Source organism: Durio zibethinus, chromosome 12 (genome assembly GCF_047325235.1).
Source record: "Durio zibethinus cultivar Kanyao isolate XHJ-2024 chromosome 12, ASM4732523v1, whole genome shotgun sequence".
NCBI classification, from domain to species: Eukaryota; Viridiplantae; Streptophyta; class Magnoliopsida; order Malvales; family Malvaceae; genus Durio; species Durio zibethinus.
In genome coordinates, this window is record NC_143173.1 from 20,688,337 (window position 1) to 20,711,057 (window position 22,721).

General features: G+C 29.4%; 2 protein-coding genes and 1 pseudogene across 7 annotated transcripts; 1 reads left to right on the top strand and 2 right to left on the bottom strand.

Moving 5' to 3' along the window:
• Positions 1 to 7,034: 7,034 nt before the first annotated feature.
• LOC149515874 (DNA-directed RNA polymerase V subunit 7-like) lies at positions 7,035 to 9,234 on the top strand (annotated as a pseudogene). The gene is made up of 2 exons (XR_016326287.1): positions 7,035 to 7,758; positions 8,506 to 9,234. The product of XR_016326287.1 is annotated as a DNA-directed RNA polymerase V subunit 7-like (transcript).
• Positions 9,235 to 9,777: 543 nt separating this feature from the next.
• LOC111296386 (peptidyl-prolyl cis-trans isomerase CYP22-like) lies at positions 9,778 to 16,701 on the bottom strand. Of its 5 annotated transcripts, none has more exons than XM_089741162.1 (4): positions 16,406 to 16,701; positions 16,290 to 16,313; positions 16,116 to 16,203; positions 9,778 to 10,060 (listed from the first exon to the last, which is right to left on the bottom strand). In XM_089741162.1, the coding sequence occupies exons 1-4, from the start codon at positions 16,573 to 16,575 to the stop codon at positions 10,004 to 10,006; spliced, it is 339 nt and encodes a 112-aa protein (XP_089597288.1). In that variant the 5' UTR covers positions 16,576 to 16,701; the 3' UTR covers positions 9,778 to 10,003. The 5 variants fall into 5 exon arrangements, with proteins under 5 accessions (XP_089597288.1, XP_022746402.2, XP_022746404.2 ...); XM_022890667.2 differs by lacking the exon at positions 9,778 to 10,060 and adding an exon at positions 14,900 to 15,146; XM_022890669.2 differs by lacking the exon at positions 9,778 to 10,060 and adding an exon at positions 14,900 to 15,503 and having other exon boundaries at positions 16,406 to 16,700.
• Positions 16,702 to 18,936: 2,235 nt separating this feature from the next.
• On the bottom strand, positions 18,937 to 19,966 carry LOC149515875 (uncharacterized). The gene is made up of 2 exons (XM_089741160.1): positions 19,653 to 19,966; positions 18,937 to 19,440 (listed from the first exon to the last, which is right to left on the bottom strand). Exons 1-2 carry the CDS (start codon positions 19,905 to 19,907, stop codon positions 19,264 to 19,266), a joined length of 432 nt encoding a protein of 143 aa, XP_089597286.1. The 5' UTR covers positions 19,908 to 19,966; the 3' UTR covers positions 18,937 to 19,263.
• Positions 19,967 to 22,721: the final 2,755 nt, after the last annotated feature.

The window sequence follows — 22,721 nt, forward strand, 5'->3', positions numbered from 1 at the left end:
TCTTCAGTAAGATCAAGTTTTGAGCTGAGCGTGGACTATGGAAAATATTTTATTTGATGGTCATTCTAACCTCATACTACCAAGATGGTGAGCGACAAATGCTAATATGAGCAAAAGTAGTGTTGGTTAGGTTTGTAATGGTGTTGCAAGCTTTTTTTGTATGACCAACATCACATTTGTAATATTTTACAATTTAGGCATTGTTTTCTTATTTTGATGGTTGACGTGAAACTTGTAAATTTTTTTGTTATGAATTTTCTTTTTGTGATGAACCACACAAATCTGACATGTTGTAGATGTATAGCTGACGTAATCATATGTCATTCTAAATTGTAAAATTCATAGTGAAATGACCAATATGCCTATCTTGCAGATTGGTTTATATTTATTAATAAGAGAGAATATTTGATAGCTAAATGTATGACGATTGAGAATGTGAAGGGTCATCATCAATAACCATTATGATGATATTGCTTAATTTGGGACGTCCATTTAATCTCTGAGTTTGCTATATAAAAGGCCTTCTAGGGCATCAGTGTCTTACTTCACAAGGTTTTAGGTCTTAGGCCAACCAAATTTAACTGACCTCTAATATTTCTAGCTTTTTTTCAATTGACCTTTTTACTCTCAAACTCTTTGGTACATTTTCTTTCCCTTTCATTTGTCTTTTAATTATAGCATGTTTGATAAATTTAGGGTAAAAGTAAGAAGATGTCAACTTGGCTACAAAGTTTTCTATTCAAATGATTATGTCCCCTCTATCATTATAGAAAGAGACTATTATCGAGTTATCTATTGGTTAAATCCAATGTCTGCTGAGGGTTAAAAACATGTCGAGGGCAATGATCGAGCAAGAGGATAATAGATTTATCATGGAATGGATGAGCTCCTTACCATAATTGATTTTAACCTTTAGAACCATCCAGCTTTAATGTTAATGGTCAATCTGGCTCTTCTGGCTGACCTTTATTCTTTTTCCTCTATTATTTTTTATAATCCTTATCATTTTGGTCCCTTTCACCTTGTTACCATTCTTTTTTCCCAATGGTCCAATAATTCGAATTCAAACTTTAACTCATCTTTTGAGTTTGCAAAGCCTTCTAACTCTTTTGCATCTTTTTTTTTCTTTAACGTAATAGAGGTTTCAACCTTTGTTCAGACTCAGGGATCTGTTTCTTTTTCAAAAGTTGAGCAATAAAATGATGAGGCTTTTTGAACCAAATAGACTTAGAGCTTTGAATAGGTAAAAGGATTCGACAAAGTTGAAGAAGGGGTGAAGGTGAAAAAAAGGTAAATGTCACCAAGAATAATGATGATGAAGACCTCTTCTTTTATTACACCCATTGCCTATCAAGTATAACTCTAAAGAAGGTAATGTAGAGCTCGAAAGGTATGGTTAATCCTGAAGACTCCCTTAATTTGTGCTTGGTTTATCACGTTTCTGATACAGAAGACTACCTTAATGGTGAATGTCAAATTTGATTTTGTCATGAAAAGGTACAGTAAACTAGCATCGACCTTTGATAATCAGATCACTATACTCTTAGATTCTGATAAAATATTGGTGTATTAGAAGTTTATAGCGACTGGTTTTAGGTTTTATTTACATTTTTTTATTGAAGAACTTCTATTATCTTATAATTTGATGTTCACTTAATTCACTTCAAATTCTTTTCGATACATAATAGGTTTTATTATTCTTTGTAAAAAGTTAGGATTAGCTCCCACCATTCATTTATTTAAAGAATTTTTTTAGGTAAAAAAGCATTCACATTATAAGAGCTAGTTTTATGTGACAGCTCATCCTTCAAAAAAATTTTTTGCCAACTATTCAAGCTCAATAAAAATTTAAAAAGTCCTCTTCTTTTGTATAAAGAAGGTCAATAGGGTTTGAGAAATAAATTATGGCCTAACGTTTTTTGTGAAACCAAGGTCGCCACCTAACCACAAACTAGCTAGGTGCTTCAGACATAATAATGGACTCCTCTAAAAGAGGAAGTTAATAGTTGATGCATATGAGCTAACTTTCCCTAATGTTCTTAAAGAGGTTAAGTATTAGGGTAGGTGTGAGATAATTTTATACACCACGCTTATCCATTAAAATTTTGTTCTAGCTCTTAGTTTGATTTTTTCTTACAAATATTATAGGCTAAGGTGGAACCTTTGATATGTCCCTATTTCTTCAGTCTCTTAAAGGGAAAAGAAGGGATAATACCTTTCTTCAGTTGGGTGCCCCTTCAAAAGGTATTAAAATAATAGGTCCACCACTTTATCAGCCCATCTAGATTGGTAACAAAAGCCTTATCGTATTCCAAAAGCTTAAGTAGAAAAGCACAGCCTAAAGGGTTCAAAAGAGGTTGAGAATCGAGGCCTCTCTTTTATAGCTAGTGATTGAGCTTCAGCCCCTCTCAGAGAAGGTGGCAATTAACATAGAATTCAACTTATCGGAGAATGCCTATGAGAACCCTAAAGTGGTGAAGAAGATTACATGAGTCACCCTCTCTAAAAAAGGTTTGTACATCTCTAAGCTCAGTTTAATTCTATCCTTATCATTCATGTTATTTCATGATTATTAAGCTTGGTTTTTTTTTTTCTAGTATTTGATTAGCTTTCAACCTTCGTCATTTAAAACACTGGGCAAGGCCTGGTGCACTATTACAAAAGTCTTGTTCATTATTTTGAAACTGAGTAGAATCTCAAAACCTATGCCTGGGACTTTAACAGCCAAATGGAGACGATGAAAAAGCTCAAGGCCTCTAATGCTAATTTAGAAAAGGCTAACGACCAGCTCAACAAAAACGTTGAAGACTTGAGCTAAAAGCTTGAGGACATGTTAGTCCAAAAAGCTATGGTTATGTTGTTACAACAACAATCTGACCTCAAGCTAGGTGAGGTGTTGGTCTAGGTAAAAAGGCTGAAAAAGAAGCTTGAAGCTATAAAAAAAGGCTAAGTAACAAGCTGTGCAAAACTTTTTCAAGTCTGACAAGTTTTACAACATGACTTTGCTTAAAACCAAATCTTTAATTCTTTCGATTTAACGTTGAAAGAGGTGAAGTTTTTTTATATTGATCTGGACTTGTCCTTGATCAACATCAAGAACTTAAGGTTTTAGTAGATTGGGGCAACTATTAAAGCCATTAAGGACAAAGAAGACATAAAGATTGAAGCTGCTATGAATGCTACATTTGAAGTAGAAACTGCAGCCTTATAGGGTGGGGGAGCTTGAGGTGAACATTTAAGCTGGTGAACCTCAGGCACCAACTTCTGAAAAGCAACCTAAAAATTAGTTTGAAGAGAGGGCTTAAGATAGTTTTCTTTTTTCTTTCTAGATAATTTTTGTAATTTTTTGTTTAAATTTTGTATATATCACTTTTTTAATGAAAAGAAATATTTTTTGCACAACTTTTAGTTCAAGATCTTTTTTTTTTTTTTTGCTTTGTAGCTCATTTTATCAAAACATAAAGTGCAAATAATTTCCCAAGTTTTAGTTTGGTATTTCATAAATAAGATAAGAACAAGTAAAGAATTGGATTGACTTCAAACTTTAAGTTGATAATTTTTCCAAATGTTAGCTCGGTATCAAGCTTTAGTTCAGACTTTGACTTGAAATATTAATTAGTTTGTTAAGAACTAGACAAGTCTGAGATCGATTTTAAGATTTAACCTATCTTGTTTTAAAGATTTTAGACTTTATGAATTTAATTGACCTACTTGAAAAAGTGAAAAAATAGACAAGTTTAAGATTGACATTTAGAATTTTATTGATCTGGATAAAGGACTTCAAATTTTAATTATGATAACTTTAATTTTTAATTCAAAGTATTAGATCGATTTGTGTCAAGTTTAGACTTTAGGTCTTTTAGCCATTCACATGATGTCAACACTTCAGATTTAGCATGTAGTAAATGAATATACAAAATATTTGAACTTTAAACTTTTATTCATATAAGAACTTTGATAATAAAAATGATTCTTCAAAATTATAAGTGGGAGCTTGGCTCTAAGGCCTTTACTAGTAATAAATTCTTAAATTGTTCGTATTCTATATCCTTGGAATGGGATTTTCATTCAGATTTTACAGCCTATAGGTCCCATCTTAGATGACCTCTTTAACTATGTATAGGCTTTCCTAATTTCAAGCTATATTTTCACCTTGGTCATCGATTCCTGAAACTTTCACTTTTTTGAGCACTAGGTTATCCTTTTTTATGGTTTTTTGTCAAACCCTCTATTGGTAGGTTGCTATTCTCATCACAGTAACGTCTCTTTATTTTTCAGTCAGATTTAGGTTGGCTTTTAGGGCTTCTTCATTCCTCTTTTCAATCCTAAGCTTAACTTAGAGACTAGGGAGGTTCATCTCTACAAGTACCATGGCTACCATTTCGAAAGCTAAATTAAAAGGGGTTTCTCCTATGGAGACTTTTGTCATCATCTTGAAGGCCTACAACACTCAAGGAAGCTCATCGGTACACTTGCCCTTAACTTTATCCAACCTTTTTTTAAATGCCTCAAGTATGATTTTATTAGCTACCTTGATGTGACCATTAGATAGAGGAAAACCTCATATCAATGCTAAAGTTAGAAGAGCACTCCTTAAACTTTGAGTTCTTATACTATCTCACATTGTCTGTTACTATAGCCTGAGGTAACCCAAATCGGTTCATTATATTTTGCCAAATAAACTTCTTGACCTAAAACTCAATCGTGGTAGCTAGTGCTCAATTTTAAACCTTTTGGTAAAGTAGTTAATGGCTATTAATACAAATTTCCATTGTTCTGTAACCATGGTGAAAGAACCAAGGACATACATTCCTTATTACATGAATGGCTATGGGCTGATGATATGAGTGAGCTCAATCAATGAGAGATATTGTATGTGTGTAAACTTTTGGCACTTATCACATTTTTTCATCAACTCGATCGCATCTTTCCTAATGGTTGACCAATAATATCCTTGCCTAAACACTTTGTAAGCCAATGGTCGAGGTCTAAGGTGATTGCCATAAATGCCTTTATGGATTGCCTAAACACATAATTCACCCTTTTTTCATCTACACACCTTAGGTAGTGTAAGCTAAAGGATCTCTTGTATAATTTTTCATTTATGATGGTGTATCGAGGAATTTTTGTCATTAGGCCTTTAGCTTGTGTCTTGTCCTTAGGCAATTCACTAGTTATTAGATAAGCTATGATTGAGGCCATCTATGATTCTTTTTTCTCAATTTGGCATATTTGTTTCTCATTGATAATCTTTTCTGTCAACTCTTTCACTAAGACATAGGTTGAGCTATTTATTGTTATCCCAAATGCTAACTTGGATAATGAGTTAGCCATGGTATTTTTTGATCTTAGTATCTTTCTTATCTCGACCTTTGTAAAAATGGCCAAATGTGCCTGTACTTTATCTAGATATTTCTTTATTCTTTTTTATTGGGCCCCAAATTCTCTATTTACTTGGTCAAAGATTAATTATGATTCACTGTATACAAGAACTTTTTATATTTAGGTTGGTAGCTAATCTCAATCTAACAATTAATGTTTTATATTTAGCCTCATTATTTGAAACTTTGAACCCAAACTTCAAGGCATATTGGAATTGCATGTTTACTATACTGATCAGAATCAGGTTGGCCCTACTTCTCTAGTTGATAGCTAACCCATCAACAAAAAATTTTTGTGTTTATTCTTTTTTCCATTCTTTAGCCTTTTTAGGTTGTTTGTTGGTTTTAGCTGAGGTGTATTCATCAACAAAATCAGCTAGAACTTATGATTTGAGCGTTAATCTAGCCAAAATATGCAGGTTGTACTCACTAAGCTTAATAGCCCATTTGATCAATCTTCTTAATAGTTCAAGTTTTTACAAAACCTACTTGAGTGATTGGTCGATCAAGACAATCGCTATATGAGCTTAAAAGTATGGCCTGAGCTTTTTGGATAATGTGACAACAATATAGGCTAGCTTTTTTATTATAGAGTAGTTCATTTTAGACTCTGTCAATACTTGACTTACAAAAATACTAACTTCTGTTTTTCTTTTTCTTTTTCTTTTCGCATCAGTACCAAATTGATGGCTTGGTTAGTTGTTGCAATATGAAGTTATAATACCTTGTTGCTCCTTGAAACTCTACTTTGTTCACATAAACTAAAAAGCTACTTGTTTAAATTATTTTATAAACCAATTCATGCTTGGACAATCCTCATTGTAGCTGTTTTGATTTGAGTAAATATTGATATTGTTTCTCATTTGAGACTATATGGTCAACATAGTTTCTTTTTTAATATAGTGTGGATTGTTTCTTTGGTATTGTCATCAGTTCATCTTGAAATAATTTATGTGTCAATATTGATAAGAAAAAATGATGTTAATGGTGTTTGATATTACTTTTTTTTTTAAATTAAAAACATTTTTAATTATCTGATTCTTTTTTATTTTATCACTTTTATATTATTTTTAAAATTTTAATTAGGAAATTAAAACATTAAAAAATTCTAACAATTCAAAATTTTTTTTCCCATTCTAACATAAAAAAACTGAAAATTGTTTTTTTAAAAGGCAAAATATTAGCCCCAAAGCCAAATGCCCAAAATATTTTTAATTATCAAAATATTTTATATTTTATATTAATTTTTAAATTTTTACTTGGGAAATTAAACCATTAAAAAAATTTATTTAAAAAATTGTAAAAAAAAAAAAAAAACGTTTCTAACAAAGAAAAATAAATCGGAAATTGTATTTTTTTTAAAAGGCAAAATATTAGCCCAAAAACAAAAGCCCAAAACCTTATGTTATTAGAAAAAAAAAAAAAAATCCTAAAACGTTTTAAAGCACCGTCGATCTGAATCTTTTAACTTAAAACCGTTGATTTGTTCACGAAAAGTTCTTTGCTTCTTCCTCAGTCTCACTTCACACTCAAAGTCTCAATTCAGGTAAAAACCTATTTTTCCTTTTACTCTAAATTTACCGTTTGTCTATTATTCTAATGCTCTACATTGTAGTTTTCATGATTTCATTTGCTTGAAAAGATGGTACTGAATTTTACATTTACAAAGCTTTGATTCATAATTTATTTTGCTTGTCTGGGTCTTGCTGGCATGTTTGGTTATCATTTTTAGAATGGCATTTTGATTATTAATTATGGGTTTTCTTCATTGTTTTTGACCATATGCTTTAATAAATTTCTGAGAAGTAAAGATTATACTCGACTTGAATCTTTTGCCCGAATAATTTTTTTGGTTAGAAAATTTTATGACATGATTAGTTCTTGAAACTTTTTTTTTCTAGTAATTTTAGTTGGTTTAAAATAGTATTCGTTTGTAGTTTTAAAAGATATGATTTTCATTGGGTTTCTGTTTGACTGTCTTCAATTACCTGTTTGATTGAATGGATCAGAGAAAAGTTTTTGAAGGTGCTTTTCTTTTTCTTTTATTACATTTTAAATGGCCATTTGACTACGACTTATTGAGTCTTTTTTTTCTTGAATTTTGTTATGATAAAATTATGGGAATTAAGATGTTTTAACATGGGGTTTAGATTTTTTTTTCTATCTTGAATTAAATTGATGCTTTTTTTTTTACTAAGATTGATTATTTTGGTTGGAGTTCTATATTTGGAATTTACTGACAAGTTCTTTCCTGTAGTATGTTTGGATGTGAATTTTCAGGCTGAGAATTGACTTTGGTTGAGTTTAAGGGCAGCCCGGTGGGTCAAGCTCCTGCTATGCATGGGGTCCAGAGAATGTCGGACCCATTGGGTCTAATGTATTTTCGTATAGGCATTATTATTATTATTATTATTATTATTATTGTGGGTTATGTAATGTACTAATGATAGTTTAGATTCAAGCCGGGTTTTTTTTTTTTTTTTTTTTATTTTATTGCCGATTCCTAAGTTATGTGATATAAGGTTTAGTTTGTTGCTAATGGTTTAGATATTAGCTGGGTTTTTTTTTATTTTTTTATTTTTTATAGCTGATCTCATAGTTATGGGATATAAGACTTAACTTGTTGCTGTTGTTGTTGGGGGTTTGTTAATCATACTAAATATGTTACGGGAATGCTTTGCTTTAAAAAAAAAATAAAACTCCCATTGTTTGTGAAGGAAATGACATAGCTTTGGGTTTTGATCGTCAATGCCTGTATGAAAATTTTGTTTAGATATGAGTTATGGCTCATTCAGTCTACTAAATCTGCTCGCTATGTTTTTGTTTAAGAAAATTTCAATTGGTTGCGAAGGAAATGCCTTAATTTTCCTTTGATAGTATCTGTTTATTATTGCTTTATGTTTGATTCTGGGTATGGTGCTATTTGTGTAGTGGAATTGGGCATTAATGATCATGTGAAATAGGCATTGTAGGGTTATGTTCATTACAATCTGGTAAATTTTCAATTAGCAAAACACTAAACTGTGGGTGAACCTTTTTCGACTATTTCTTCTTACTCTAAGGACATTGGTTTCATTGCGAATTACTTTTCTTTTTGTTTTTTAAATTTCCCTGTTGATTGCAGGTGCATAATGTTTCTCAAGGTGCAGTTGCCATGGAATGTCATAATTCCTGCTGACAGCTTGGATGCCAAAGGCTTGATGCTCCAAAAGGCTATAGTGGTCTGCCTTTTGGACGAATTTGCTTGCAAGAAGGGCACCAAGGATCTTGGATATTTCATGGCTGTAACAACTTTGGAGAGCATTGGAGAGGGCAGAGTTAGACAGAACACAGGGGATGTGCTTTTCCCTGTCTGTCTTCAGCAGAATTACCTTCAAAATGTTCAGAGGGGAGATCTTGCAAGGGGTTGTACATAAGGTACTAAAACATGGAGTTTTATTGAAGTGTGGAACAGTCTAAAACATCTATCTGTCTCACGTAAAAATGCCCGACTATCAGTATGTGTCTGGGGAAAATGCTATCTTCATGAACGACAAGCACTCGAAGATTGAGAAGCATGTCATTTTTCGGTTTATTGTGATCGGAACAAAGTGGATGGAGGCAGAGAGGGAATTTCAGGCATTGGTGAGTTTGGAAGGTGACTGCTTAGGACCAATTTCCTGAATATAACTTTTTTTCACCTCTGCATTTATTCGGATGCACTTGCTATTGCTTTCTTAGGAAGCAATTGACAGCAAAGAGGGTTACATGTTGAATTATTCTAGTAGTTATTGTCAGTTCGGTTGTTGAAGTCTGAAGCTAATTTATGATGTTAACGTGGTATAGCTTTTGAAAACTTCCGACTTCATCACAATTAGATTTGAGAATCTTAAATCTGTTACAGTGATATGATATGAAAATAATACGAAAAAAATATACTATTTAAAATTTTAATAAAAATTATGAGTTTGATAAAAATATAAACAATGTGTATTGTATTCTGTAAGTCCACATAAATTTGATATATATATTTTTTGTGTTTTATACGTGTTTAATATGACATAAATATAATATGAATATACAAATTACTAGGAACAAAAACCGTATAACTTCACAATGATAACAGGTCGGATTTCTGCTAATGCATGCAATTTGCTTTCAAAAGCTTTCTCTGTTGATCCCCTTGGTATTTTCTTCCTATGATGGATGAAGTTACTTACAGCAACGACTGGTCTAATTGGTAGTGTTAGAATTTTTATTAACATAGATTATTATTAATTAGTGATTTTATAGGTTAACAAAACAGGTCGATAGATTTAGTGATATATAGTTAAAATTCTTTTTTTAACCTTCAAATTTTATGGTATTTATTCATTGAGAGCTGTCAATAAAAGAAAAGCCAAAAAAACTTAAAATCTTTTCAAAAAACAGTTTTGTTTCTACTCATCATTTATCGACTATAACAAATCCAACAGGTATTTCAATTCATTTGTTTGATTATGATATTCTAATTATCACATAAAGATTTTGGAATTATGGTTAACAAGTAATACAGCTTTGTGAACATTTCGAAATCCTCCTGAACCAATGCAATGTTTGGAGTTGAATTCTTCAGTAACTTCAATGATGTTGCCATAGAGTATTTAATTTCTATTATAACCCCATACATGCCGTGAAAATATCTTCACATTGTTCCCTTCCTGAATCAATATATAGACATGACATAATTAGTTCAAATTAAGGCCTTTGAAATATTACAAATAACAAAGGCAAACTAAGCAAACATGCATTAGAGAGTGGCTAAACCTAGTAAAGCTGGTGGCTGTCAAATTAATTTATTTTAATATTATATGTAGTTGTAGTCCAATTGCTATAAATATATATATATATATATATATATATTAATTTGAGAGCCTCACCACCATAGTTTCCTCAGATATAAGCATCGAGCAAGCAAGCAAAGCCAGCTTAAGCAACTGGCCTGAGTTTTAGCAAGCAAAGTCGCTCTAAGTGTTTCGTCGAAAAAGAAAAATTCCATTGCTAAAAATTTTAGCGATGTGAATGATTTTCTGTCACTAAAGTATTTTCACACAAAAATCATTTACATTTTTTAAACATTCAGCTAAAATCATTTATGTCACCAGTGATGAAAATTTTCATTTCTAATATTTTATTATTAATTATAAAATTTTCCATTGCTAAAAGTTTTAGCAACATAAATGATTATTGCGTGAAAATACTTTAGATAGAATTTTCTTCTTTTGATGGAACACTTGTAGCGACTTTAATTTTTCAACGAAATATTTCATTGCTATAGTACTCTCACACAAATCATTTCCGTTGCCAAAAGTTTTTTTTTTTTTTTTTAATTTTGTGGTGTGATTTTAGTATATATTATATTTATATTAATATTTATTTAATTAAGATGACATTGTATGGGTTTTTCATGCCAAAAGGTTAAAATAATTATGGAAAAAAAAAAAAAAACAAATATAGCAAGAGTCTAATAAGATTGTTACATGTTAAAAAGTAACATATTTTGGACCATCTAATTAGAATGATGAACAAAAAAAAAAAAAACAGATGGCCACAGAAAATAACCCTAATGTAAAAAGTTTAGAACTATCCCAAACGTCCGTAATAAAGGTGTATGAAACTTAAAACATATGGTCATAAAATTCAATGGAAAAGAAAAGATCACAAGAAAGGAAGTTGCATCAAGCAATTGATTGCTTTGAATGCCCAACCACTTCGCCTTTGCCAAAGATTGCATGCGTCCTTCCATGCAACTTTCACATAGATCTTTGGTTATAGTTGAAAATGGAAATGAAACATGAATTGATAGAAGAAAAATAATGAAAATTTTTAATTGTACCGACCTGCTTATTGCCTTGTTGTGCTGCTTACCAGTATATAATTATGTGTCTATATATGCAACTAACCATCAAGCAGAAGCAAAACCAAACCCAATAGCTAAGGTTTTAGAAATTTGCACGGTCAATAAAAAATGGCTAACCCAGGTGTTCGAGTGTACACAGAGTGTCAGCTTCAGAATAATGCCGAACAAACTGTAACACTGAAAAGCAATCATGATTGGCATGGCTATGGAGATCCCCAGAATCGATTCAAGCTCAACAGGCCAGTAACTTTAAGCACAATGCTGATTCCGAAGGTTCCATCGGAGGTGTTGAATATGTTCTCGGAGACAATAAGCATATGTAGATTATCGCTTGGAGCAATGTTGAAAACGAGCCTCACAAGGTATTGATCATAATTTTCATAATATATTAATTTCATTTTCAATTGGTATTTAACTCAATTTTCTTTGTCATGATCTTTTGTATTTGTTTCAAATTCATCCATATGTTCTGGCAATACACCATTAGAATTAATTTGACAGCCAGCCAGCCAGCATTACTAGCTCTAGCTACTATCTAATGTATGTGTGGTTAGTTTGTCTTTGTTATTTGTAATATTTCGAAGGCCTTTGAATTAATTATGTCGTGTCTATATATGGCCATGAGCTCATGACTATTTGTAATATTTCAATCTTTATTTATGAATAAAAAATTCAAAGTTTTTAATTATTCCTACTCATTTAACACTCACACTTTCCGACAGATCTTACTTGAATTATAAACATTTTTTTGAGTCACTTAAATTCTTATAATAATGATATTTTTAAGAAATTAATGACATTACAATATCAAGTAAGAACACAAAGGTTATGAGAACTTTTTGTATAATTATTTTGGAAACTTTTATATTAGAAAACCTGAAAAAAAAATATGGTGAGACTTGGTAGGGAAGAAGTGGATTTTTTTTTTCTCGTATGCAATACAAATAAAATTTTAAAAAAATGATTTGTATTATCATAGCAAAAGCAATGCACAAAAATATATATATACTAGATCCAACTAAATCTGTAAATATTATATTTGTTTATTTAGCCCTTATTTAGATGAAAATGATTAAAATTCATTATTTTTATCATGTCAGCATCTCGTGTCAAAATTTATATGGCACACATGACAAATAAATGGTTCTACAAATTTTGATGTGGCATATCGTTAATAAACCTATGGTACATGTCATGTAAATGTCAACTTCTAAGAGTTTTTATTTTCTTTTCTTGTGGACATTGATTTAGAAAATAAAGATTACGTCCCAATTACTTTGTCACGATTAATTTTTTATCAAAATTTTTAATTTTAACTGTTATTATTTTAAATATTTTAATTAATTAAATTTTATAAATCATATATCTAGAAACTCTTTCATTGAAAGTTTTAAAAACATATTTTTTATATTTTTATCAATAATAAATATAAAATAATAGAAGATTAAATTTTAAAGTACTAAAAAAATTGTGACAATTTAATTGAAACAGAAGGAGTAATTGATTTTTTTGGTTTTCATACAAAATAAAAAAGTTTAATTAAAAGAAATGACAACTTTAAGGGTTCAATTAAATACAATTAAAACAGAAAGGTTTTATTTGAAAATTTTGAAAAACTGCAGGGACATTATAATTTTTTAAACAAAACTTATTTATTTTAGCCAAAAATATTTTGAATTTTTTTTTCCCATCATACAGGCAGCTATGCCCTGGCGAATAAGGGTTTTTTTTCTTCAAAAACTTAGTTATCTGCATCTATGTGAGCATGAATTCAAATAATGTCCGCGACGCAATACAATGATTGCTATTTAGCAATAACGCTACCTTTCAGTATTTTTTTTTTGGGTTACATAAAAAAAATAAAATCTTAATACAAATAATAAAAAAAAAAAGACTTAACTTGAAATCAGACCTAAACGTTTTCTCAATCAGACCCTAAACGTTTTCTCATACGCCTTAACCACTAGATCAAAGGTTTGAAAACCCCTTTTAAGTATTGTTACTCATTATATTGGAGGTGTGAGTTGTCATTCACACAAATAAGGATGTATCGCATCTACAATAGTTATATAATAAAAATTGTACTCATAACGGAATGCTAAAATTATTATTTGCATTTTTTTTATTTTATTTATGAATTTTATATCATATTGATCCCATATTATTATTAAAATATATGAAAATTTATTTTAGCTTATAAATATAAGATTAAAATATCATAAATTACTTTAAATATTATAAATAAATATTATTATATCAAAATTTTTTTATTTATTACGAAAATTTAAAAAAAATTTAAGACCACTATGAGCACGATTACTGCTGTCTTATCTATTATATCTATAATTGTAATAAATGCGAAATAATAAAAAACACGATGTTGACCACATTTTAAATGCCTGTACATAGAGTAATCTCTACTTACCCATTTTGTTTTTAGTTGGATCGAATATCAGAAAAGCAGGGCTGCCTGTTGGTTACAAGGGAGCCAATTTCATAGGGTTATTAAAGATTTTATGATTCAAGCTGGAGATTTTATCATTTAGAGTAAAATAAATTAGAAATATCGTGATATCCTGAAATAAAAGTTGTAATATTTGAAACGTAACGGAATGTGAGAACTAATGTAAGAAGACTTTATTAAAACGTAAATCATTAAGTTGAACATATAAAATTTAAATTAATTACTTTTTCTATAAATATATAAGGACAATAGTTTGAAAATTCTTTCAAGATCACTAAAAAACCAACAAAAAAGAATTGGTATTTTAAAATAAAAAAAAATAATGTAAACAAGTGAAAGCAATCGTAAAATTTGCATAAGTTAACAAAAAATTGGTTATAAATGTCTTACCACACTATAAAAGAGTTTTAAACTTTTAAACATAACATAAAGCAAAAAAAAATGTAAGAAGATATTATCCAGATGTAATAACTAATTTGGTAATATAAAATTTGTTAACTTCTTATTTTCCACTTAAAAATATAAGGACAATTCTAAAAATACTTTCAAGGCTAAAAAAGGACAAGGTAAAAGAAATAATGTTTTAAAATAAAATAAAATAAATAAAAAATTATTTTAAAGTAAAATAAAATTAATAAAAAGAACAATATTATTGTAGCATAATGTCATTTGTAAACAAGGAAAATATAACAAAACATTATTTATTAAAATAAATTGACACACAATTATGCTTGAATTTTTATTTTAACATTTTTTATAAAAATAGAGAAAAATAAGTACAAAATATGTAATCTATAATATTATTTTTATTTGATAGATTATTAAAATAAGTAAAACTCTATTTATATATATTTTTTAATTTGCCTGTTAACCTGGTATATCATTTTTTCTATTTTAATGTCAACTAATATGCGTAATTTTGGTTGGTTAAAATTTGGTGGAATCATTTATTTATTTAATTTTTTTAGAATTGTTTACTCTTCAAAAAAATTAAAACACCCACTGCCAAACACATTATTATAACATAATAATTAAGTTGACAATATAAAAGAGGTGCATTTATGACCATTTTTATCAACAAAAAAGAGGTGAGGTAGAGAATATCAGGGACTGGAAGAAAGGGGCTCTAAAAGTTAAGGCACTCGCCAAGATTATCAAGATATTCTAACAAAATCCTTTCCCAGCAAGCTCCCACTACTAATTTTTCTCAATCACATTCAAAAGCCAAGAAATCAGTGTGCTTTATGTACCTTTACATTAAAGCAGTATTTACAAAAAAAAAAAAAAAACATGAACATATAATTAACAACGTGGATAACGACATTGATGACACTTAAAAAAAGTGTTTTGCAGCATAATGCAACTCATTTTGCATCCTTAACAATACATTGGACTCCAGACTCATGGGAAAGGCCAAATTTTCCTACTCGGCAGTCATAATAACGAATTCTTAGAGCAGCAAGTTTTTAGTTGCCACAGAAGCCATGATTCAACAACAGTTGATAGGTAAGGCAAAAAAAGGGGGTTGACACAGGGATAATGACAGTTTGTTTAAGCACAAAATATATTCCGCATGACACTAGTCAACAATGAAGCCCTGACAACTGGCAGATTGTACTCCCTAAAATCAATACAGCAAAGTATGCGTTTATGGTCTGATAAAAAATCAGCAAGAACTTACCATACAGCTTTTTAGTTTCAGCAGCTCGAATTAGTTTCAAAATGTAACACATTAGCACTAAACCAACCAAAGGATATGCGCACGGTAAAAACTGATTGCCTAAAAGAACAAAAATAATGCACATAAAACATGAAATAATCAGGGAGAGATATAAAACCAAAACATTGATGACATCTTTCAGTTTCAAAGGAAAAAAAATATATGTAGCTACTTGACAATATATAGAAAACAGCATACCATTGATAGCAGACCAGGACCAGTGTGTTTGGCAATGAAATTTTCATCTTCAAACTTATGCCCATAAGTGGAAGTACATGGAGGCAAAATTTTAATGTAACTATTGCACAACATAGTAGCAAGTGGCCTCAATATCTTTATTGTTATCAACAAAGGTATACTATTGTGCCGCTTTTATGCTTAACAAATCAAAAGAATGGTCTAAGTTATTGATCTATCGTAACTCAGGCAAACACCACCGTCCAATTTTCAGGTGAAAACTATCCTTAAATTGACAAGTCAAAACCTAACTTGTAAAATAATCTAGCTTCAACAGGAGTGTCACTCAATACCCTTATTCCCAACTACATAAAGAATTCACCATCTAAAGGAAATCTCAAGAAACTAATTCTGGGATACTCACTACTAATATGACTAAGCAGAGCAACTAATATTATAAAAGCAAAAACAAATCTCACATGGTAAACTACCAACCTTGACAAAATCTCCAGCTTGAATCATAAAATCTTTAATAACCCTATGAAATTGGCATCCCTTGTAACCAACAGGCAGCCCTGCTTTTCTGATATTCAATCCAATTAAAAAAAATGGGTAAGTAGAAATTACACATGTAGATGCAGATAACTAAATTTTTGAAGATAAAAAAACCTGTATTCGCCGGTGCATAGCTGCCTGTATGATGGGAAAAAAATCAAAATTAAATTAGAAATCACAAAAAGTGAAAAATAATCATACAATAAGAACAAGAAAGGGAGTGGCAGGACCTGAAATTTTCGGCGGTTTTAGGGGCAATATCAACGAAGAGTTCCATTTTGATACGACCGGCTGGGGTGGAACCGATGGTTAAATCGAAAAATACGATTGGGTTTTTGGGATTTGGTGGCCTACCGTGCCACTCCACTCCTCCAGCGCCGCCTTGTCCTCCAGAAGCCATCGCGGCCGCACGCGTCTCTCCTTTTTGCTCTCACTGTAAGAACTGGGGTTCGACTAGGTTTTGGTTTGCAAGCTTTTGTCACTCCACCAGCGCTGTCGGGATTTTGTTTCTTTTTACTTTTTCAACAGTTAACATTTTTGGCTAAAATATTAAAATGTCCCTACAGTTTTTCCAAATAGTAACATTTTACCCGTCGAACTAGTCATTATTTTGAAAGATATTACGAAGGAAAGGATCATGGTTGGGATATAGTGTAATTTAGTTATCCCATTGGTGGCCAGTCATTCCAATATTATATTTGATTAGTTTTATATTATCTTTTGTAGTATGTTTCAGGAAAATTTTGAATTTTAAATTTAATAGGATAACTATTATAACATGATTTTGTATACATGCATAATACTATTTTAAATTATTCTACAAAGCTCTCAATCTTGGTTTTATATCTGTAATTATCATCTAATAAGATCAATTTAAATAAATAAAGTGTATCACTTTCTATAATTTTGGGCATAATGAATTTGAGAATAACGTTAAGAGTTTATCACTTTCTATACCACATAAACTAGTCACCATTGCCATATTAGATGAGCTAGATGATTTTTGTGAGCACATTTAGATATGACCAACGGTAAAATAGGAGACTAATTCCTCTTGTGGTAGTTTTTTAAATTGCTTCCTTTTAGGAGTGACAGTGTAAAATCTAGAAGGAATCATGAGTGTTATAACTATATAAGAGGAAGTGATATTATAAGCAGATAATTTCATTATGCTCTCTAGATTATACGAGTCAACACTATTGTCAAACGAAATATCATTTTGAAAGATTTTATTAAAAGGTCATTTAAGAAGAAATAAATTTGTTAAGTATGCTTTCCATTTTGGTACCACGAATGCTTTTAAATTCTAAAATTAGAGAAATTTGAAAATGTGTGGCACTTTTGTTATAAAATCAAGCATAAGAAGGTCATTTGTAAAAGTTTTCTAGACTAGAAAGTGATGCAAAACATTCAGTTAGCCTTTTCCGTTTGAATCCAATCTAGATACTATGATTTGTACTTTTCATAGTGAGATATTGATGTTATTTATGAATATGAGCAATCTTTCTTCAATCGTGTATACAGTAAATGATATGATTCAATTGTTATTGAAGGCAATTGACTATCTTATATTAGAATGACAAAAATTAAAATTCAAAAAGCAAACATTCGAATGTTTTATGTTGAACATCTGAATGTTCACATTCTGGTTGAAGAAAAACCCCAATGCAGTCGACTGCATTATGGAGATATGCTTACATTCCAAATTAGGTGTTACTCCTTTCAAATGATGTCTATTCATTAAATAACGTTTAAAGGCGTCTTTTGGGTTTTATATATACTTCCAAAATACTCATTTTATATACAACCTTGCAACTTTTCATTCTTTAAAAATAAAAAATAGATTTCTCTTCCCATGCTCTCTTTTTTGGTTTATGGTTCAAGTGTGTTAAAAAATAATTTGAAGTGCTATCATTTTCTTTTACATTGGACATTGTATCTCTTTTACATTAAACATTGTATCTTGAGGACAACATTTTTAATACTCATTTGCACTTGTGAGAAAACTATTATCGTGATAAAGTTTTCTAAAAGTATCTTACCTAAATTCTTTCTTTTTTAACTTTAACAAATTCGCATTATTGTCACTCTCACACAAAATAATTTAAGAAGTATATAAAGACTGCATAAGTTACCATCTCCGTCTACAACAGATCAATCTTTAAATCATCTTAAATTCAAGATAAAAGAAAATAATTAATACTGAAATAGCTGACTTATTAAGTAATTAAATGACAAAATCATATGATATCATCTTGTCATATTTGATTACAGCTGGCTAAAAGTAACTCTAGTTCAAACGAATCTGTTTGATATTCAAGGAAAATCATTCTTTTTGTTATCATTTATTTTGAGGATCAATTTTTTTTAATTCTAAAAAAATATTTTATTTTTATTTTGAAATATCTTTTTCGTCTGTTTCATAAAGCAAAAGTAGCAGAAGCAGGAATTAATGGAAGCCTAATATTTTTTTTCCATTTTTTGTTTGATTGACTGAAGTATTCCAAACATAACAAAGATTTATAATGGGAGACACCGTAGTTTTGGTCCTCAGAGATGAGCCAGTTGAACTTGAAATAATCATTCCTTTTCTTTGATGTGTTTGAGTTTGATATAAAGCAGATTTCTGCATTCAATCTTCTATGTGTTCCTAAACACTTATGCGAGATTTACCATTTTCCTTTTCTTCAAGACCCTGAATATCTAATAGTCTTGCAAAATATATAAATGTTAATGCATAGATTGAGTGTTAAATGAGTACTAATAACTAAAAGCCTTGAATTTTTATTTTCCATAAAGTAGGACTGGAATATTACAAATAGTCATGACCATATATGGACATGACATAATTAGTTCAAAGGCCTTTGATACTTTGAAATAACACAAATAACAAAAACAAACTAAGCACACATGCATTAGATACTAGGTAGAGCTAGTAAGGCTGCCTGGCTGTCAAATTAATTTATTTTAATATTATGTACAGTAGTAGTCCAATTGCTATAAACTGCTGTATATATATTTATTTTGACAGCCTCATCACCACAGTTTCGGGCAGATAAACATTGAGCAGCCAGCAAAGCCAGCTTAATTAAGCTTGACTGAGTTTTGCCGTCATTGTTGGCTGAGAACTGATTTTTTCGATGGAAGCGTCAGAGGAGTATCCGAATTTATTATGGTCGCTGCTTTTTTCCTCCGAGTTCTCAAGACTTTCTTTGATTTTATCCCAATCAATAACTTTGTCGACTTTAATGATCTCAGTATAGACCTGCAATCGATAGATAATTAATTATTTCAAAGCTCTAAATGGTGTGGTTTGGTTTTTTTTTTTTTTTGTTGAAAAAGCAAAGTAATTCAGCCAAAATTCTAATGGTGTATTACCACAACATATGAATGAATTTGAAGTAAAATAAAAAATAAGTTAATTTTGAGATACTATTGAAAATGAAATTAATAAACTATGGGAATTAAGATCAATACCTTGTTATAAGGTACATTTTTAGCATTGCTCCAAGCAATAATCCACTTAAACTTGTCAGCGACATATGCAACACCTCCGATGGAACCTTCGGAATCAGCAGTGTGGTCAAACGTAGCCTCGGGCTGTTGATCTTGAATAGATGTTGGGGCATCTCCATTGCCATTCCAATTTTTTTGGCTGTCCACCTTTACATCTTGACCAGCATGATTCTGAAACTGACACTTTGTGTACTTTGGATCACCTGAGCCAGCCATTTTTGGTTTAACCTACAAATTTCTAAAACCTTAGCTATTGGGTTTGGTTTTGCTTTGTGCTTGATGGTTAGTTGCACACATGGACACATACTTATATACTAGTTCGCAGCATAAGAAGACAAGAAGCCGGTTAGTACAATTAAAAGTTTTCATTTTTTTTTTCTATCAATTCATGTTTCATTTCCATTTTCAAGCATAACCAAAGATCCATGTGAAAATTGTGTGGAAGGAGGAATGCAATCTTTTGCAAAGGTTAATTATTATGTTATAATAAATTCTTTTTACATTAATTCTAACTTTTCATTATATTTAAAACTATCATAATTTTATCATAAGAGCTACGCCACTTTTAATCTATTTTACTCAAAATAATACGAATTTTACAATTCATCTAATTTATTTACAATAACATTTTTAATTAATTTTTATTTTAAATATAATTTTTTTTTTAGTTTTAAAAGTTTTTTTCAGTTATTATCTAGAAAAATTATTAATTTAAATTATAATCTAAGTAAAATTCAAAAAGAGCCAATGAAATTGGAAATGTTATAAAGAGAGTACACACATTAGAAGTCCTATTCACCTCATAATTGTTGTGTTAATTAATAAATGTAATTTATGGTTGATATCCTACTCCATTAAAATTGCAAACTTCAATATCCATATAAATGGGTAAAATTAGATTGATATCCTTATAACAATCCAGCTTTTGTCTTTTTTAAAGTTTATTGCATTAAAACCAAATAATGTCATTTTGCAACATGACTATCAATATTTATAGTGAATAATGTGTTTAGAGGTGTGGTGGATGTTGTTTTTTAGTAACAATTATCCTTATATATTTATAAGAAAAATTATTAATTTAAAATTTATATTGTCAAGTTAATTATTATGTTATAATAAAGTCTTTTTACATTAATTCTAACTTTTTATTACATTTAAAATTATCGTAACTTTATCATAGGCACTATGACACTTCTAACCTATTTTAATCAAAATAATATAAATTTTACAATTCATTTCATTTATTTATAGTAACATTTTTAATTAATTTTTATTTTAAATATAAATTATTTTATGTTGTTTCTTTAGTTTTAATAGTTTTTTTCAGTTATTATCGAGAAAAAATTATTAATTTAAATTTCAATCTAAGTAAAAATCAAATAGAGCCAACGAAATTGGGAATGTGATAAAGAGAGTATACACATTAGAAATCCTATTCACCTCATAATTCTTGTGTTAATTAATAAATGTAATTTATGGTCGATATCCTACTCCATTAAAATTGCAACTTCAATATCCATATAAATGGGTAAAATTACATTGGTATCCTTATAACAATCAAGCTTCTGTCTTTTTTCAAGTTTATTGCATTAAAACCAAATAATGTCATTTTTCAACATGACAATTAGTATTTATGGTGAACAATGTGTTTAACTGTGTAGTAAATGTTGTTTTTTAGTAGCAATTATCCTTATATATTTAATTTCAATTGATTGAGATTGAGTCAATAGGTGCAACATAAATCGTTGGAAAGATCTATTTGTCAACTTTCTAACGCATTTTATAGCTTGTTATTTGAAGTTTTCTAAAGGGAGATATGAATGATTTATTACGAATAGGTTCACTGGTTAAATTCCTACACATTGTGTGATTTTGGGATTTAAATTACATTGTTTGGCAATGAATTAGCAGACTTGCCATGCATGGTTGGAATCTTAATTATCCAACACATTTTATAGCTTATAATTATTTGAACATTCTTATGTAAAGTTAATGTTTAAAACTTTTATGTTTAGAAGTTTTAAAACTTTTTCGTAGCATGGTAAGATATTTGTAATCAATGTTATGCTAAATGATACAAACTTTACTATTCCTCTTACCTGTTACCTCAATTTTTTTGACTATTTTTATTTTAAAATGCCTATTCTTTTATGTTGTTTTTTTTTTTTGTAGCAATTATCCTTATATATTTATAGGAAAAATTATTAATTTAAATTTTATATTGTCAAGTTAAATATTATGTTATAATAAAGCCTTTTTACATTAGTTCTCACCTTCCATTACATTGAAAATTATCTTAATTTTATCATTGGTATTATGATTTTTCTAACTTATTTTACTTAAAATAATATGAATTTTAAAATTCATCTCTCCTATTTACATTAATATTTTTAATTAATTTTTTAAATATAAATGATTTTATGTTGCTTTTAATCTTAATTTTTTTTAATTATTATCCTTGAAAAATTATTAATTTAAAATTTAATCTACATAAAAATCAAATAAATCCAATGAAATTGGGGAATGTGATAAATGTACACATTAGAAGTTCTATTCACCCCTTAATTCTTGTGTTAATTAATAAATGTCATTTATGGTTGATCTCCTACTACATTAAAACTTGCAAGTCCAATGTTTATATAAAAGGGTAAAATGACATTGATATCCCTAAAACTATCAAGCTTTTGTCTTTTTTCAAGTTTATTGCATTAAAACCAAATAATGTATAACATGACAAGCAACATTTATGGTGAATAATGTGTTTAGCAGTGGGTGTTTTAATTTATTTTAAAGAGTAAACAATTCTTTTAACCCAAAAAAAAAAAAAATGTAAATGATACCACCAAATTTTAACCAACTGAAAACACACACACACGCACATATATATATATTTATCAACCTTAAAATATGAAAAATAATATAATAGATTAACATGGAAACTACAAAAATATAAATATTCATTTATCAAATAAAAATATTTTTATAAATTACATATTTTGTACTTATTTTTATCTTTTTTTTTTTGTAAAA